Source organism: Conger conger, chromosome 5 (genome assembly GCF_963514075.1).
Source record: "Conger conger chromosome 5, fConCon1.1, whole genome shotgun sequence".
In the NCBI taxonomy this organism is placed as follows: domain Eukaryota; kingdom Metazoa; phylum Chordata; class Actinopteri; order Anguilliformes; family Congridae; genus Conger; species Conger conger.
Window position 1 is genome coordinate 44,020,114 of NC_083764.1, and position 19,442 is coordinate 44,039,555.

General features: G+C 44.6%; 1 protein-coding gene across 1 annotated transcript in view; it reads left to right on the plus strand.

Annotated features, from left to right (window-relative positions):
* The window catches only part of LOC133127998 (ephrin type-B receptor 1), a 164,171-nt gene that overhangs the window by 48,064 nt on the left and 96,665 nt on the right, over positions 1-19,442 (plus strand). The window contains exons 2-3 of the mRNA XM_061241173.1: positions 5,855-5,919; positions 18,657-19,338. Coding sequence (XP_061097157.1) covers positions 5,855-5,919; positions 18,657-19,338 — 747 coding nt within the window. The remainder of the gene's footprint in view (positions 1-5,854; positions 5,920-18,656; positions 19,339-19,442) is intronic.

A 19,442-nucleotide genomic window follows, 5' to 3' on the forward strand; every position in this document is an offset into this window, starting at 1 on the left:
AAAAAATGCACCAAGCAAGGACAAACTGCTGGGAATCATGTGGATGTGTAACTATGCATTTCCAAAACACTACACTGTCTTCTTTCATTAATATAAGGGTAAAACACATGAATTGGACCATTTGTGTGGCATTCATACAAGCTTAATCGCTTAAACAAAAGATACAAGTATAGCTGCAAGCAGCAATTAAGGGGGTTAAGCACCACAGGTTAATGGATTTAACAGCATGTGACCTATGACCGTGTATTAGATCACACTGCCTAAAGGTCTGTGTAAAATAATTGATTTTCATGGCTGTTACTGGAAAACAGTAGGTTTTAAGGCAATTTCAAAAGGCTCCAGTGCATATTGATTCACTTCTAGTAGCCAAATTGCAGAAAATGAAGAAGCAATCTCTTCTACATTTTGAAGAACAGCATGCAACTAGTTTTTGTCCTGTGTGACAACAAATGGTCTACGAAAATATGATTCAGGATATTTTTTGGTGAAATTGAGCATTTGAATGACAGGGATGTTCCTAGTTATAATATGAGGTACATAAACAATTACAATGCACAATAATGCTTAGTTTTGGTACATTTGTTGTGCATTTTAGTTGTCAAATGATCGCTGGAGTCACAATATGATGAGATAAAGAATTCCCTCCTTCCTGAAGCTATGACCAGTACTGTGTTGAGGGCATCTTCGAGCACGAGCACAGTCAGCTTGTGTTCACTGTGTCTCTGAGCATGGTTGGCTTGTGTTCATTGTGTCTCTGAATAGGGTTTCTTCATGGTCAAAGTGCCTTGGTGCATGTTTATGGTTTTTATGTTAGGATTGCCGCCCACATGTTTTCTCTGACGTTACAATGTCTCTGAGCAAGGTTGGGCTGCCTCATCTTCATGATATCTTTGAGCATTGTCACCTGGCTACGGCCTATCAGAGGTGTGCAAGTGTGCACCATGGCTTACACAATCTATTTCCCAGAATTCCAGGAGTGCAAGCTGCTCCCCAGGTGCTATTCAGTTGCGCAGATAGATCTCCACATGCCCTCTAAAATCATAAAATTGTTTACCCTGCATGTTTGTGTATTCCCTCAGAAGACATTGAATTAATACCTAAATACAAAACAGTTTTTTTATCTCCTCTATGATTTGAGATCATATTAAAATGCAAGGCTTAGCATGCTGTTAGGACCTCATCACTCCACAGTAATTGCTTAGCGCGCACTCAAATCCCTCTGATTTCTCTTTCGTTCGCACTCTCTCTGTCTCTCCCACTTGGCCTCTGGCCCCCCACCCCCCTCCCCAACCCCCCCATGAATGGAAAATCATTTTAAGATAATTTGAAAACAGGATCTTGGGAGTTTCAAGTGATGCCTGTGCAAAATCAAATCACGGAGGATATTTCTTTTGAACGAATGCCGTAGTGGCGCGGGGAAAAAGAAAGCTATTATCTATACGGTGCGTGTGTTGTGCTGTTAGCCGTTTCGAAGAAGGCCGTCCAGGCTTTAGCTTATCGGCATTATCGAAAGTCGGACTCGTTGGATCCAGCTGCGTTTCTCCGTGCGTTTCATTGCGCCGAAGGAAAGCCGGAACTATGTGAGAAATCGGCCATTTTCCACCATTCGCGTGTCGTCGAGCCGCGGTGTCAGACCGGCCCTGCGGGGTGGGGGGAGGTAAGGATATAATTTCTCGGGCTTCTCTTTGTTGTTGTTTTTCCGTCCGGCCGAAGCCTCGCGCCCGCGGTCTCCGTGTCCAGGTGTGTTGACGTGACGCGGTGTGCCTCCGGTCGCTGGTGCGTAATTGTGTGAAGAGGAGAAATATTGATCCTGGGGGTCTGGGATCCATCAATGTTTAATGCAGTCCTCTTCACTGAAATGGCCTACCATTAAATATTGATCCTTTCGGAGCGAGATTCACTTTTTTTTTTCCTATTTAATTGGTTCTCTGGTGCGGCTGCTAGGCTGTGGTTGGGAGTGGCTTTGGAGGTGGGGGTTCGGGGGGTGTAGCGTGCTCTGTTGGCGTGGGGTGGGTGGGGGTTGCCTGACACGGTTGCCATCGGAACATGAAGGTGTTATCTGTGTTTTACCCTTTCTCTGATATTTGCAAGCCATTGCCCAATATTTCCTTTGAGCGTTAGACCCACACGCATGCCATTTTAAACCGTGCTTTAGGCTAGTCCGGATGGACATGCCCAATCAGCTGACTGTAGAGCAAGAGACAAACACAAAGGATCATAAGGGTGTGGTCTGTATGCCAAGGAAGTGACACGAAGGGACTCAGATGTGTGTGCCGTCTTCTGTTTTTATATAAGAAACGAGACTTACCTGTACAAACCACAGCTAAACACACATCGATCAGTTTGGACGTGGGTAATAAGACCCGCTCTTGCAGAAAGTAAGTCCCTTCCACATGAACGATTTACTGACAGAACAGAGACAGGTGTCTGAAACGTTATAAAATGGAAGCCCTTGCCTGTGTTTATCCAGCGTGTCGTTCTCATGACGGTCATGTACATTTCACGTATGTTTATATGAACACAGAAAGAGCGTGACTTTCGTAAACACATTAAGTAAACTGTGATAATTGTCTGTGTGAACAGGACAGTAAAGACAGGGAGGGATCGCAGAAACAACCACTAACATGACTGCTGCTGGCCAGCACTTTCATATACTATGCAGTGGCCACCATAAAGATTTATTTTATCTTGATTTGGCTCTGTACTCCACATTTTTAGATTTGTAACCCAAATCTTAAAAGTGGTTAAAGTGCAGATTCTCACCTTTTATAACATTTTTATTACTTTTTTAATACATTTTGGTTTTACTATGGAGAAATGACAGTTTTATACGTTTTTATACAATGCAACTTTATGTATGGGGCTGATTTGGGCTGTGCTGTGAACGGGACCGGGGAACCATCTGCTGCAGTAAAGCCTGTATTTGGGCTGGAATCTGCATCTGAATGGGCCAATCGAGTTCTGTTATCCCAAACCTGGCCAAACAGAAATGACCTCGGAGACTGAGGGACTGTGCTGCCGCACAGACTGCCCAAGTGGTGAGATTTAAAGTTAGAGCCGCTCACCAACTCCGAATAAGATAACCTTTCCATTAGCGAGCGATATCGTCCCAGTCTCCCAGCGCCCCACCGCCGTCCTGCCGGGGCACCCGGAGAGCCGTTTGAAAGGCATCCATTTTGGATCTGAAGTTCGCTCCTTTCATGCTTAGAACAATATCTGCTTTCCTCCCTCCGGTATGCCAGGTCTGCAAATATTAATCAAACTGTCCGCGCCGATTCCTGCGAGGCCACGCCACGGCCATCATTTCGCTGATGTCAGAGAGGGAACGGGGAGACTCGGGGCGAGGTGCCCTTTCCCTCACCCTCCGAGACTTTTACCTGAAACATTACCTCATGAATATGAATGTGGTACAGCTTTGAAGACAGAGGGGAGTGAAAGTAGTGAAAATAATCATTTTGAAAAAAGTTCTCATAAACTTGGGGTTTGTCGAAAGGTGATGGGCGCTGGAGGATAGTCTGTTATTATGAACCTATCAGGGTTTATTATGCTTCATTTAGTGTGTGTGTGTGTGTGTGTGTGTGTGTGTGTGTGTGTATGTGTATTCACATGTGTGTTTGTGTGTGTGGGGGTGGAGTGTGCCTGTGCATACACATGCCTGTTTGTGTGTGGGGAACTGGGAATTAATATTGGGGACGTGCTGCTTTTGTGACTAGAAATGTGAGAGGGACATCTTTTTTAAAAGCGTTTTTTATGTAAACTGACAGTAGTAAAAGACAGCTGTTCCATAAATTTTGTGAAAGCATTTTGCTTCAAAGACAGAGCAAGGCTGCTAAAATATTTCAGTCTTTTTGCCTGCAATGACAGCACGGTGAATATGTTATCTTACGCTACATTATGTCGTGCTACTGGATGTTTTGTTATGTTTTCCATTAAGGCCAATCATCTTAATTGGAATGATTAACTTCAACACAAACATGTGTTGTCACACAAAAATGTCTAGTCACCCAGTAATTAGGGGTTTTAGGTGTTGCATTTCAGCAGCACAAATATATCTGGTCACCACTGTCTCAAGAAGTTTTCATGTTTCAAGGGTCTTTTCTATATTTGTGAGTCCATTTGTTGTCTCATATGTTATACGGCAATAGGTTTTGTGCAGTGTAATTTTGTCTGCACACAGATGAAAAAGCACACTCTAAGATACAACCGGGCACAATGGCAATGAATTTGTGGGAGAGATCACATGAATGACATAGCCTACTACAGAAATCATTCAGTGGTTAAAAGGGAAAGAATTTTCTCTGGCAGTCTGCTGACAAATATGTACCCACTTTGCAAAAGTGGTTTGTGGGTTAGCTGTTGGACAGGACAGCAGCCTGCGCTATGAAAGGGCTTATTTTGGACAGAAGTGTGTGAATACAAGTTTAAAGATCCACTCAACTTGCATGAGTTTAACCCCTGGGGTTTGAATGGCCACGATGTCTCTGGTTCCTGTTCTGTCTCAGCTTCACGCCCCGGTTTGATCCGTTATTAATTGTCCCAGTAGATCTAGCGCATGTTTGCCTGCATTCATTATGTCTAATAAGGAATTCAATTACTGTGTGTATGTAGGGGTAGAGCCCTCCTACCTGTGCTGTAGGATCTTGCAGTTCAGTTTGTACTATCAAATGACATATAAGACCCAGTGCTTCTCCAATGGAAATAGTGTAACTTGATGGCCAGTTTGTCCTTTTTTCTTTGTTAAATAGGGCAGACATAACTCAGTGCTGCTGCTATCTGTATTGGTTTGTTGTGTGTCTTGTATATGATGTAATAAAAAAAATAAAAAAAATAAAGAAATAGTGCGACTTCTCACCCCCAACTTTCCACCTCCGGACTCTTGTTGAACCAGTTGAACCACTTGATGCTCTTTATTGATTTTAATGAAAATAAACAAATTTCTAATCACAGCTGTGGTCATATTTACCATAGTATTGCTGGGTATTATTTTTTCTTGTCTACAGACAAGTGTGCCGTAGCTAAGTATTTCCCAGAAGGCTATTTTTTAAAATGTAGTGAGAAGTGAGAAAATGTAAAAAATATTTATTTTTGCACGTATTCTAGTTTTCATGCAATGTTGCATGCAAATACAAAATGCACCAACTCTAAGCTTGCAAATTGACAATGCCTGACTCGTTCTGATAGTTGCCTGCTCTGTAGAGCATGTAAGCTATTGACGGTGAAATACTTTGGACGTCAGTTATACTTTCCAGGCTGGATTACAAAATATGGTAATTCACAACCCAGTGAGCTTGATATAGAAGCTTTATGCAAAGACACATTTCACAACCTGTGGTTTTTGTTTTTAATTAGCTTATTCTGAAAAGCATAGATGTGATTTTTTGATCAAACACTTTTAAATCTGGAACAGTGAATGACAGTACAAACACTGCTCCTGAGTAGTAAAATGCATTTTGTTCATTTGTTTGTCAAATATCCTTTATTACAAAAGATTTTATATTCAAACCTCAAATACTTCATTAACCTCAGGCTATTACTTCGTTAATGATAAATGAAAGTATATCTACATTCGCTCACTCTTTCAGGCATGAAAATAAACAACATCATTGATTGATGTTACTTCATTGTATTCTATTTATATATGCTATTTGTTTGGCTGTGTTAAAGAGGCTATGTTATATGCTGAATGTTAAAAAGGCATAGCCTTGGAGTGAGGCCTCCACATTTCTCCCTTTATTGTATTTAAAAGTAAATGATCAGTGATCTGAGGGCATTGACAGTTTGTCAGCGATGGCACCATATGTAACTCAAAACTGTTACAAATGTGTAACTGTGTTTTTCTCTTTGACCTGTACAGAAACGGTGATGGACACCCGCACAGCCACTGCAGAATTGGGCTGGACAGCATACCCAGCGTCTGGGGTAAGCAGTGCCTGTTTTTCTGTCTATGTGCCATTTCCCAGCAGTACAGGAAAAGAACAGGAGCCAAAGAAATCGGAGGAATTTGGGGAACTAAATAGGTTCATCAGTTATAAATATGTAAACACTTGTGTGTAAACAAATCCCTCTTCTGTGATGTGGGACGGAAAGGTCGATATGTGTGGCACCAGTACTTCTGCCACACACATATATACAGCCACAAGCACACACACACACGTATATACACACACACACACACACACACACACACATAGAGATACACAGGCATGCATGCATACACACACACACACACACGCATGAATATACATACACACGCACACCCACCCACACACACACACACACACACACACACACACACACACTCACAAACTCAACTGTGAACCATTGTGACAGTTATTTTCTCTCTATTTAATTTTATAGCTACTTAATGGAGCCAAATTGGCTTAAAACCCATTTAATTTAACGGTGTAATCGCACCTTTGTATAGCGGCGCCTTAGTGCGGCAGCGCGGTGGAAGTGCGAGCTTTTCCCAGGATTCCTCGTTGCTCTGTGAAATAAGCCTCTGACGTTTCTGTGAGGGCTCCAGGTGAGATGGCGCGGGATGCGCGGGGGGGGGGGGGGGGGGAGGGCGACGACAGGAACAAAGAGCCGGACACTCGCCGTGAGAACCAGCCCTGGCCATCGTCTTTCCTTTACGCACGCGCTGATGAGAAACGCCATAGCGTTCAGAGCAAAAAATTGCTGTTATTGATTACCAGATATTCACAAGCAGGTTATTTTCACTCTCTGAAAAAGATTTTTCTTTCCTCTTTCCCTCATAAGAGATTTTCCGTGGTCTCTGTAGTCCGTAGGGAAGTATTTGAAGTCGGAATCCACGGATAGCGTTTGGTCGAACGAACCGAGCTTGCCTCAGGTGCATGGACCTTACAAGAATGCTCAATAAATGCTTGACATGTCAAACCAAACTCTCTCTCTGGGTTTGCTTTCTCTTGAGAATGAACATCCTTGAGCTAGATGAGCGCATTGTACGGTGCCCTGCATATACAAGAAAATTGCAGTTTTCGATTTTTTCACGATGTGATTGGAACCGTGTCTGGAAACTAAGCTTGAAGCAGCCAGACTAACTGTGAGAAGTCTGTGAGTAATGTAAAGTAGGCTGCTGCTATCTGTAGTATTAGGGGTGTATGTGTGATATAGGCAGCCCAGTAGCGAGGAAATGAACTCATTCACACACATGGCTGACAGAAACTTCCAGATCCTGACTAAGGCTCTGTCCAGAATATTTATAGCAGAACCCGGATCGCCTTGTAATTTTCATTACCTACTGTTGTTGTGAAAAAGCATGGTTAAAAATAGATATTCAAATTGCTGACTTACTTGAAAATGCAGAAACGGGACACCATTAAACCAAATCTGCAGAGATTTGGGTTGTTTGCACTTAATTTCTTCACTTGACACACATAACAGAGAAGTTGGTCATTCAAGGAAATTGTGTTATACAGTAGCTGTTGAATGATGAAAAATAATATAAATATAGAATCTACACAACAAAAGACATAGAAATGTCATGTTTCTTTCTTTCTGATGTTCAACAGTTGCATTAATACACTGTGAGCACTTTATTTGGGATTTATTAGGCTTATTTTTTAGACTAATTAAGTCTTCTGTTGCTGTAGCCTATCCACTTAGAGGTTTGACACGGTTTGTTTGTTCAGAGATGTTATTCTGCATACCACTGTTGTAATGTGTGTTTATTTGCATTTCTGCCACATTCCTGTCAGCTTTGACCAGCCTGGCCCTTCTCCTCTAACCTCTCTCATTAACAACACGTTTTTGCCGACAGAACTGCTGCTCACTGGATGTTTTTGGTTTTTCACTCCATTCTCTGCAAACTCTAGAGACTGTTGTGCATGAAAATCCCAGGAGATCAGCAGCTTCTGAGATTCTCAAACCGCCCTGTCCGGCACCAACAATTATTCCACAGGTCACATCCCCATTCTGACATCTGAAAAACAGATGAACCTCTTGACCATGTCTGAATGCTTGTGTGCATTTAGTTTCTGCCACATGATTAGCTGGTTAAACATTTGAATGAACAAACTGGTGTACATGTCTACCTAATAAAGTGAGTGTATGTATTGTATATTAGATATGATAGAATGTGGTATGGCATTTGTGGATATTACGGTAGATGTGGAAACAAATGGAGAGGTTTGCACCAAGGTCCGGTTCGACAGGAATTTTATTAAAATTTTATACTGTTTATCAACCTCTCAACAGGCACAGATGCTAGAGGATGTTAACTAAATGTGCTTTGACGTTCCACTGCTCTGTTTTACACCCACAGCCAAAAACACAGTGGATGTTTTCATTTGCAGCTTTTATCTTGATTTGTAACACAATATTGTACTGTAGGCATTGGTATTCATATTACTATTGGTATCAGTAAGATAACAAGTATTGGTACCAGTATCTGTATCATTACAATATGAACAAAATAAGATAAAATGTTGTCCCTTTGAGCTGACATGTTCATTTTGAACACAGATTCTCTGACTGGAGCAAGGTCATCATGAGCCTGGAGGACGGAATTGAGCCTGGATTATTTCATATATTATTTCCCATTGTAGCATTATGAACTATACACAGTGATGTATTATTGATGTATTATTATGTAAATGAACTGTGAAAATAAAACCGTAGCCCCCTCTAACACACAACTGTCGCACTCGAAGTGACAAACTCATGATAAATTCAATGGAGGTTAATTGAAAACGGAACATTTCATGTTTGCCCCATGGATAGGATATGAGCTATAACTGACGTGTCATTGAAATGTAAATTACCAGTGAAAGTAATACATCAGTACACATATATACAGTGCATATGCAGTGGCCTGTCCGACACACAAACTCTCACTCTCGCTCAAAGTGAGCTGCTCATTGATGATGAATTAAATATGGGCTCTCAGCTGGCGGTCTGACCTGTGACCCCGGTCAGGAGTGGTAATTGCCCAGACTAAATCCTTCGGAGAGGGGCTTGGGGGGGGGGGGGGGGGGTGGTCCGGGAGGGAGGGGGGTGGAGGGTGCGGGCTGGGGGGGGGGGAGCAGTTAGGAGTGACAGGAAGGAGAGAGAGGGAGAGAGAGAGAGAGAGAAGTGGCGGTTGATTGTGTGAAAAAATGTGTGACTGGGCATCAGTGAAGAGCTCTGAGGGTGTGAAAGGGGGCTGGGGACGAGGTTAACTCCACTCGTGATTCCAGGGGTTTGGAGACGGAGGGGTGCTGGGGAGGGGGTGTGGAGTGGGGGGGGGGGGGGGTTACGGGGATTATCGAGAAGGGTCTGCCTTGCGGTTAGACAGGAGTGTAACAAAGACAGTGATGTGACGTGACCCTTCAGCGGACGGGTTCTGGCTGGCCCCACAGAGGCCGCCCGTGGACGCGGGGGGTGGCGTCGAGGACAGGGTGCGCTGAAAACGGGCGCGGCCCTGCAGTGGCCTGGTTTGTGCGGTTCGGGAAGGATGAACTAATGCACTCTCTCACTCTCGAAGCCCTCCTTGACAGCCTGTTTGTCTCCATCAATCTGAAAGCGAGAGAATAATGGCAGATGCTTCATTTCTCTAGCCATCTGTCCAGCAGACAGTCTTCAATTATTAATATTAAAACTTCAGTGGTGAACCCGGCACTCAGAGGTCTCCCCAGATTTGTGTGATGCAGTATTTAAGGGAAGGTGCAATCGAATGCCAATGCCACCGCCATTTCATGGTTTTCAGACACTCTTTTATGACATGTTTTTACAACAGTCGACTGCTCCCTTGTTATAATGCCAACTTAAAACCAAGGACAAAAGTTGTTGAAAAGTCAGGATGCTGATTTGAACAAATCGGCACGTACAAACTTAGCCCAAAAGAGGTGCATACACGCTTTTTCCCATTTGCTTTAAATGCAGGCAAATTCTGCATTTAAAAGTTTGTTGAATTTAACTACACAATGATAATCGTAGTAATATGGATTTAAAATGTAATAATTGCGGTTGTGCTATTAAGTGGTGAAGTGCATCTTGGTACCAGCAGTACTGTTGAAGTGACATTGTAGTGTGAAAGGGCTGTCAAAGGAACATGATGTTCTCTATCATTATACAAAATGGTGTTGTGATGGATGCGGTTCTTTGGGCAGACTCCCTGGGCGATGTCCACAGGGGGTTAGAATCAAAGATGGAGGCTCACTCCGGACCCCCCCGAGCTGCAGACAAAATGAAACTGCGAGACGACGTGAACTTCCTTTCCCTGAGGAAATGGGAAACGCACGTGCGCACGTTTGACTCTCACACTCTCCCGTACTTGTTCGAGAGCGTGTCCTGACTGCACTGACAAGAAAGCAGTTGCCAATACAGCACCTCAAGGGCGCCATGGTTTTTTTTCCCCTTTGTGGTCACCTGCAGAGATCGTCTTCTTTCTCCGTGGAGACGGAGAGGCGGATCTGGGGAGAGCTTCCTAGAAACAGCACCCCTATTGCTGTGACCTTGCGCAAGCAGAACTCCAATTACCTCTGAGCGCAGTAGGGAGCAGGCACGCGTTCCTGCCCTAATTTCAACCCCGCCGACGGGGGGTAGCCTATTTTCTCTCCTGCCGATTGTTAATCCTCCACTCCCGACTCTCTCGGCTCGGTGCAATCTTCTGCTCCTTGTTTCTTTTGTAATGGCCGGGGCAGATGGACCGTCTGACTGTCTGAGTCACTGGCTGTTGTTCATCTTTAATCCATTGATTCCTGGCTCACGGGGACCTAGCAAAGTGCTAACGCTGGGCACTCTCTGTTCCTCTTGTGACTGCTCCCTTTGTGTAGCTCTCTTGACCGCTCCAGAGAGCCTCTGGAACCCTGCTGAGAAACCCAGCTTAGACCAGCTGGGATTCTAAGATGGTTTAATATGGTTTTGCTGTGTTTTCAACACTTCTAGCTGGTCAAAGCTGGTCTGCGGCTGGTCAAAGCTGGTTTCTAGCTGGACAAAGCTGGTTAAGCTGGTAGAGTAAGCAGATGGTCTGCTGGTGAACAGCTGGTCGACCAGCTAGAGGTGTTGAAAACACAGCTTCACCAGCTTAGACTGGTTTAAGATGGAATTCAGCACGGAATCCACTGGCTCAGACTGATAGTGAGTGTCTATGTCCTGCCTTGCCTGGCTGCCTTGCATACTGTATGTCTGCGGAGGAACATATAGAGGAGACATGGACATGGACATGCTCATTTCATTTCATATCCCATTTGGCTTTTTATCTTGAAAGTGTATAGTATAGTCTAACTGTACTTTTCACTGATTTGCATTGTATGTTGAGCTTTTTGGCGTCGTTGAAGGATTCTAGTAATTCTGTTCTGCATGTGATCACTGCTCTGGAATTATAAAATCAGTTTAGCATTGTTTAGATATTGTGTCAAATAAATATTAACATACAATAAATTAAATTTATGGAATACATTTGGGGCTGTCGGGTAGAATGTTTAGCTAGAACATAGTAGACCATATATAATGTGTGCTAGTCAGCACTCTTCTAAAGATTAATGGTAAAATGAAAAAAGAAAAAAAATATGAGATGAAAAAAACATTGAAGAAAAACATGTTATTGATGCTTGATAAATGGTTTGATAAATGCTTGATAAATTGTTCTGTGAATTATGCGTTCCATATACTGGATTAATCATTGTAGTTGAACTGTTTTACTTTGGTGAAAAATGACCATTGGACATCTGTCAGAGATATACATATACCAGTTAAAAACCGTTTTGTCTTTAATGGTTCTTTGTGTCTCTTTTCCATTCTCTTTCATGCATATCGGCTGCATGCAGTTTTCTTTTTTTTTACTACAAAGGGAATTCTTTAAATTGTGGGTAAATAAAAGGCTTTTGCTAGCATAGTTATATATGTAGTGTACAGAAAACACTGGCTCCATGATTAATTAACTCCCCAGGCCCTGTTCTGTACCAAACCCGCAGACTGAGAGAAACCTGTAGCACAGCAATTTTCTTGATTCCTCGACTGTAATTCTGATGAATTGAATATGTAGCTCAGAGCTCTTAACCAATCCCGAGCAAACATTTCGAATAATTCACCCCATGCCCAGGAAACTTTTTATAAAATGGCTGTGAAGTGCCATGGCCGTCGTTTTCAGGATTCCATCTTATTTTACTGCCGGTATGGTTTCTTTTCCAATGTAAATGAAAGGCTGGTAATGGAAGCATTTTACCTCCCAATCGGAAGGCCACAGAGTATGGTCACTCAGACACAGGGGGCTTTCAGTGCCATTGTCAATGTCACCACACACTCACCTCATAGCATTAAGGAAATTGTGTCTTTGTTTGATAGGAATGCATGAGCCCTGTACAGAGAACGCTGTGCTTTTAGTTTGAGCAGAAGGAAAGCATTTCCGCAAAGAGAAATGTAGTGGAAATGAACCAAACTGAAACCTGGGATGACAGCTTCCTGGTTCCTTGATCTGCTCAAGCGGGTGCCTGCACACTTCCTCTGGAGACTGGCACAGCAGCGTCTATTCCCCAGCTCTGCGTAGTCGGGTGTCCAGCAGCTGTATCTGTAGCCTGTTCTTACCAATGTGGGCTGCCCAGATCTGCGCAGTCGGGTGTCCAGAAGCTGTCTCTGTAGCCTGTTCTTACCAGTGTGGGCTGCCCAGATCTGCGCAGTCGGGTGTCCAGAAGCTGTCTCTGTAGCCTGTTCTTACCAGTGTGGGCTGCCCAGCTCTGCGCAGTCGGGTGTCCAGAAGCTGTCTCTGTAGCCTGTTCTTACCAGTGTGGGCTGCCCAGATCTGCGCAGTCGGGTGTCCAGAAGCTGTCTCTGTAGCCTGTTCTTACCAGTGTGGGCTGCCCAGCTCTGCGCAGTCGGGTGTCCAGAAGCTGTCTCTGTAGCCTGTTCTTACCAGTGTGGGCTGCCCAGCTCTGCGCAGTCGGGTGTCCAGAAGCTGTCTCTGTAGCCTGTTCTTACCAGTGTGGGCTGCCCAGCTCTGCACAGTCGGGTGTAAAATCCAGCTATGACCAGCTTGAAACGACCAGCTATTTCAACACATACCTCGAGCTGGTCGAACCATGTTGAGCATGGAGCTGGTCTGAACTGATCAACCAGCAGTTTCCAAACCTAGATTGAGCAGTTTTTTTTCGGCAGGGTAATCGGGCATCGAGACTCTCTACGTATGTAGCTCAGACTTCCGGCTCCCTCCGGGCTGCTGCAGTGCCTCCACCTCACATGGCTGCCTGAGAGCTCGCGGGCGGAAGACCCGCTTCACCCTGGCCTCTGGAAAGCAGATCTCTGTCAGTCACAAGTACCGGCTGCCTTCAATCAATACGCTCCGCCACGAGGAAGACGCGAGCGCTGTGAACGTGTCTCGCCAGAGATCACGGACGCCGTCCTTCCCTCCTCTCAGAAAAAGGGCAGGGTTTTTAATTAGAGAGGCTCGTTGTCAGAAGCGATTGCCTTTCCCCCGCTGAATCTTTTATCCCCCTAGTAACCTCATTAGAACCATCACCGGGACTCCTGTTGATTCCTATTCGCCATTTAGACTGGCTGTCTCATTAAAGCCTTGCCTCTGAAAATAATGCGGGGGGATCAATATGATGAATGGAGGGAGATGAGAGGGCTCGCTGAAGCTCTTCAACTGGCAGGACATTGCACTGCTACACATGTACATGCGTACGAGAGCGCGCTAGCTATCATTAACAGTTTTCAATGGCCTCGCCAAGGCAACGATTTTGCCCTCCAGATTAACTCTAGTTGTGATTAGTCTGCTGACATTTTTGACCTCGACTACTGAAAGGTTTTTTCTTTCCTGTTGTCACTTTGGGGCGATACCAAGCCAGTTATTTCTAGGGCCGCTCCACCGAGTCGTAGCTGAAAAGGATGAGTCATTTCATGAGAACCGTGCTATACGCTCCTCATATCTTCGGCTGTTTTTAAAGCTTTTCTTAATAACCGTACTTTAATTTGATCCAGGGTGCAAACTGAGGGGGAAAAGCCTGAAACGGAAATGAATATTACAGTGGCTCAGCTGGTAACGGCGTTCCCCGTAAGTGCTGACTGCGCCCTACAGCATAGCTGAGTCATTGTAGGGCTGGGACTGGGATTTGTCATTAGCTGATGAGTATTCAGAGGTCACAGCGCTGGTATGAATTTGGCTCTGCCCCGCCCAGGCGGACGTCAGTCGGGCAGGACTATTTGGGTTACTCCTGCCTGAACTACTTCCAACAGTGTACCAACAGTGCCAACAGGCCGGCAGTTGTCATCAGTCCCCAGTAGTACTGTACAACCGGGAGTGTGTGTGTGTGTGTGTGTGTGTGTGTGTGTGTATAAGGGTCAGCAGCTTGCAGCCAACTGCATTAAAAGAGGACACACACTTCAGCAGCAGTCAGCGGAGGTTGTTGGCGGGGCAGCGGTAATTCAAGAGGGACGTTTGGTGATGGCAAATTTAGGAAAGATCGTTTGTTATAGTACGTACATGTTACAGCCACAGAGCTCTTTCCTGGGGATGAGCTGTAAACACATGGGACCTAGTGTTAGGCCTTTGTCCCACCTGAGTGTTGAGTGACATTTATTTACAATACCAATGCATAATGCATACCGTCACCTCACAGCTGCAATAGAACAAGAGTGCCTGTGCTCTATACAGTTATGTATGTGTCATAAAATAAGCGCAGGGCAGTGATCCCGCATGAATGATTTATTTTATTTGATAGCAGTATTTGAGGGAGAAACAGCCCGTGGTAGAGAAATATTGTGTGGAACCTTGCTTGAAGATCCTGGTAATAGAAACCGACTATTTTCTTTTTTTAAATAATATAGCCCTATAGTGTCATACACTATCCTAAAAAGAACTACCAGATCTTACAGAAATATCTGTAGAATCCTACAAGACCCAATTTGACATATCAGGTCTCTAATTGGGATTTTAGGGATATGCTGTACCGGATTTCTACTGAGGGTTGCTTGTTCTTTCTCAGCGTAAATTCCCTAAAGGTATAAGGACTACAGAATTTTATTTGTATAAATCATACTGCCAAATGCATTATTATTTTCTTATTTCACGGTGGTGAAAGGGAAGGTAATACATTGATCATATCCTGTTACTTCTTAGAACTAATGTCAAATCTGTGCTTAATTCTCATGGAGGGAATTTATCGATGTGCTGCGTTTACATATCACGTTGCAGTTGGAGTCTGCAGTTTGTGTAGAATTTGAGTTGTTACACAGTGGACACCACATTATTATTGGCATTTTGGCATACGCTCTTATCCAGAGCAACGTACAGTTGATTAGACTAAGCAGGAGACAATCCTCCCCTGGAGCAATGCAGGGTTAAGGGCCTTGCTCAAGGGACCAACGGCTCTGCGGATCTTACTGTGGCTACACTGGAATTCGAACCGCCAACCTTGCGTGTTCCAGTCATTTACCTTAACCACTACGCTACAGGTCGCCCACATGATGGCTCTGCTGTGGAAAGCTGGGTGTATTTCACAGACAGCAGTGGGAGGAATCTCTCAGACTCGCACAGATAGACAGCGGGCAGGCCCCTGACAACGCGCATTAACAGTCGCCTCGTCCGCGAGAAAGGCGGGCCCGTCTAATTTTGATGAATGGTCAATCTACGGCAGAGGACGGTCAACACAGGGAAAAAAATAGGGTTTAATTTGAGCCTGAGATTGCTGTAAACTCATTAATCACATCGCTGCACAGTACTCCTGCTATTCATTCCATTCGCTTCCTCTCCTCCACCTCCCCGACAACAGCCTAACCTAATTCTCCACATCTTCTCATGTTATGTAGTGTCATCAACACTAGTATGTACCACACAAAAAGCTAAGAAAAAAAACTTTGAGCATAGGCGTATTGAATGTGTGCACAGTCATCCTCATTATATGTTCAGTGAGCACTTTATTAGGTATTTATTTATGCTGCTATAGCCTATCCACTTAGAGTGGGGGTGTCAAACTGAATTCCCAGGGGGCCACAGTGTCTGTGGGTTTTTGTGGTTGCCTTTCAATCAGCTGTCAATTAAGGCCTTGGGAACAAGGCGCGTGGATTCTTTAGCCAATTAAAAACTTAAATGAACCACAGGTGCCGGGAACAACCCGAAAACCAGCAGACGCTGCGGCCCTCCAGGACTGGAGTTTGACACCTGTGACTTAGAGGTTTGACGTGTTGTCTATTCGGACATGCTCTTCTGCATAACACTGTAATGCACCGTTATTTGAGTTACTGTCACCTTCCTGTCAGCTTCGACCAGTCTGGCCCTTCTCCATTGACCTCTCTCGTCAACAAGGCGTTTCTGCCTGCAGAACTGCCGCTCACTGGATGTTTTTAGTTTTTCGCACCTTTCTCTGCAAACACTAGAGACCGTTGTTTGTGAAAATCCCAGGAGATCAGCAGTTTCTGAGATACTCAAACCACCTTGTCTTTCTATGGTCACAGTGACTTAGGTCCAATTTTCTTCCCAATTCTGATGGTTGCTGATTGGCTGATAATCACGTGAATAAGTGTACAGGTGTTCCCAATAAAGTGCTTAGTGAGTGTATGTACGTATGCAAAATATATTCTCTGCTCTCCTCAGAAACCTGTGTATCATCAGGCTGCATTGTCCTGTTTTTCAGCTGACATATTTTCACAGTACTGTGAAAATAAAAGATATAGAATAAAAGATATCTACAATCATACACTTTTGCCATTTGAGTTGGAATAATCTTTTCAGCTGTTGAACATTAAAACAATTGTTTTATGTAATGACAACCCTAGCTAATGCTGGGATTACTTTCAGACATTACCCAGCATCTCAATCTGTTTTATTTATTTATTTGTTTACACAGAGAGAATTTACTGATATATCGTTGATTCATTTTCGGATTCAGACCTAGTTTATTTAGAGATCATCAGGGAGGCTGGTGCGTGTCTGTGCAGTAAGCTGGCCATCAGAAGCCTGTACCAGACATGAACTCTCCTAAGAGTGGTGTTTACTGCTCCCTCTGCACTGCTATAATGAAAGACAATCTTGCTTTCTTTACTCAAATCATCTTTGTGAAATTGTTTTATAAAACAAAACAAAAAACACTAAAGAAATAGAATGTATTGCATTTGATTTGACTCAAGTTAAGCTTTAGCAAAATAACTTAGCATTTCCTCAGCATGTCTACACAGTATTATTTCTGCACAGGACTGTATTTGTATTCTTTTTTTGAACGACGCTGAAGGGCGACTGTGTGGCATTTTAAACTTTCTGGCAACTGTGAAAATGTGGTCTGCCAGAATGAAGGGTTTGAGGCTTTGGCTATGCTTTACATGTATCTGCTGTACATCTCCCAAAGTGTGTGAGGCAACTGCAAGGTCCTGATTAGACTGTGTCTGGCTGGCATAAATCAGTCCTTTTCCCTCTAATTATAATTCAATTCAATTCACGTAATCCTGAATGTGTTACGTGCCATATTTCATAATTGGCTGAGACGGTGCGGAGTCACGCTTTTCCACGACAGATTTTGGTTGCGTCATGTATCAGGCTTGTATTTAAGTGGCGTGTGGTTTGGAATAGCTGATGGAAATTATATTTTTCCAGTGGTGAAGTGGTGTTCTTTGCTTTAGAATGATGATGCCTTTACATACGGTATACATTGCAGTATCAGAAAGGGTTATTTGACCAGGTTAAAGGTCTGTCATAGATGGAAAATTCAGGTTCAGAAGGTACAAGTCCTCCCCTAGTATCTTGTTCCAAACACCTGCATTTGCTAATTAGCGCAATTCTTCAGCCAGGAGGTAGAACTAATTAGTGAAATCAGCTGGCTGAGTTCATGAGTGGAAGAAACACATGGCAGGACTTTTACTTTCTGACCCCTGGACTTTACACCTCTGGGTCTGGTCATTCAGTGGAAATAGCAAAACAGATCAAGTCGCATATCTACCTTTATACTGTACAGAATGTTCCATAGAATTTATATCTGTACAGATTTCCCCAGTCAAAACTGATGTATTCACAGGACATTTTGGGGAGTGACACGAGATGATTCTTCTCAGAAATAGTCAATGTACTGTTCTGTGCTGAATGAAGATAGATGACGGTGGTTCTGGGTGATGTGCACATTGTGTACAATAAGTAGCACCTTTGCTAATTTTGTGTGCTCATTTTGTTCTGGCTTCACCAGCAGACTTTACGTTGAGTGTTGTTCAGATCCATCAGAATGGCCTCATCCGGCTCACAGCCCGGTACGCAAACGGGAGTACACTCAAGTACACATTGTACTCCACCTGCCCCTTTCAAAGGAAATGACGGGCACGCAAAATGCATAACACGGTGCTGAGTAATGCTTCTCCAACAATCAGTGCAAGAGTATAAAGCTCATACTAGTTAGTGTTCTGTACTTTATCCGGTGCACTCAAATTAAGAGTGTACCTTTATCCAAGGTGTCTAACATTTGCTAACATTTTAGCATTTCTAAGGCATAAAAGCTAATTGTGATTCATGATTTTCTAAGAACAGATGGTATCAACAGTGTCAGCATGCTAGCCACATTCTCACGTCACCTTCCAACATGGCAGGTCCAGTAATGTTGTCATGACTGCCTGACAGTGCCACGCTGAGCAAATATCAGGATTTGTTTGGTGGCTCTCTGCTCAGGGAATACACAGACTCTAGGGTATTCCTCTCTAAGGAGGCTAACCCCTGTGTTTGTCTTCCTTCTCGCCCTGTATTTCAGTGGGAGGAGGTCAGCGGATACGATGAGAACCTCAACACCATCCGGACCTACCAGGTGTGCAACGTCTTCGAGTCGAGCCAGAACAACTGGCTCCTGACCACGTTCATCGACCGCCGCGCCGCCCAACGCATCTACGTGGAGATGCGCTTCACCGTGCGCGACTGCAGCAGCATCCCCAATGTCCCGGGGTCCTGCAAGGAGACCTTCAACCTGTACTACTACGAGACCGACTTTGTCATCGCCACCAAGGGCACCACCTTCTGGATGGAGGCGCCCTATCTGAAGGTGGACACCATCGCGGCCGACGAGAGCTTCTCCCAGGTCGACTTCGGTGGGAGGCTCATGAAGGTGAACACCGAGGTGCGGAGCTTCGGGCCTCTGTCCAAAAACGGCTTCTACCTGGCCTTCCAGGACTATGGGGCCTGCATGTCCCTGCTCTCCGTCCGCGTCTTCTACAAGAAGTGCCCCAGCATCGTGCAGAACTTCGCCATCTTCCCCGAGACCATGACGGGCGCCGAGAGCACCTCGCTGGTCATCGCCCGCGGGATGTGCATCCCCAACTCGGAGGAGGTGGACGTTCCCATCAAGCTCTACTGCAACGGGGACGGCGAGTGGATGGTGCCCATCGGGAGCTGCACCTGCAAGTCCGGCTTTGAGCCGGACAACGCCAACGTGTGCAGAGGTGAGCGCTCCCGGCCTTCCGTCCCCGCTCCAGGTCCGTCGGGACGTTTGATTGGTCCCACTCTTTGGGGGGCAGAGTTCCTGCTCTCCCCCCACCTCGCCGAT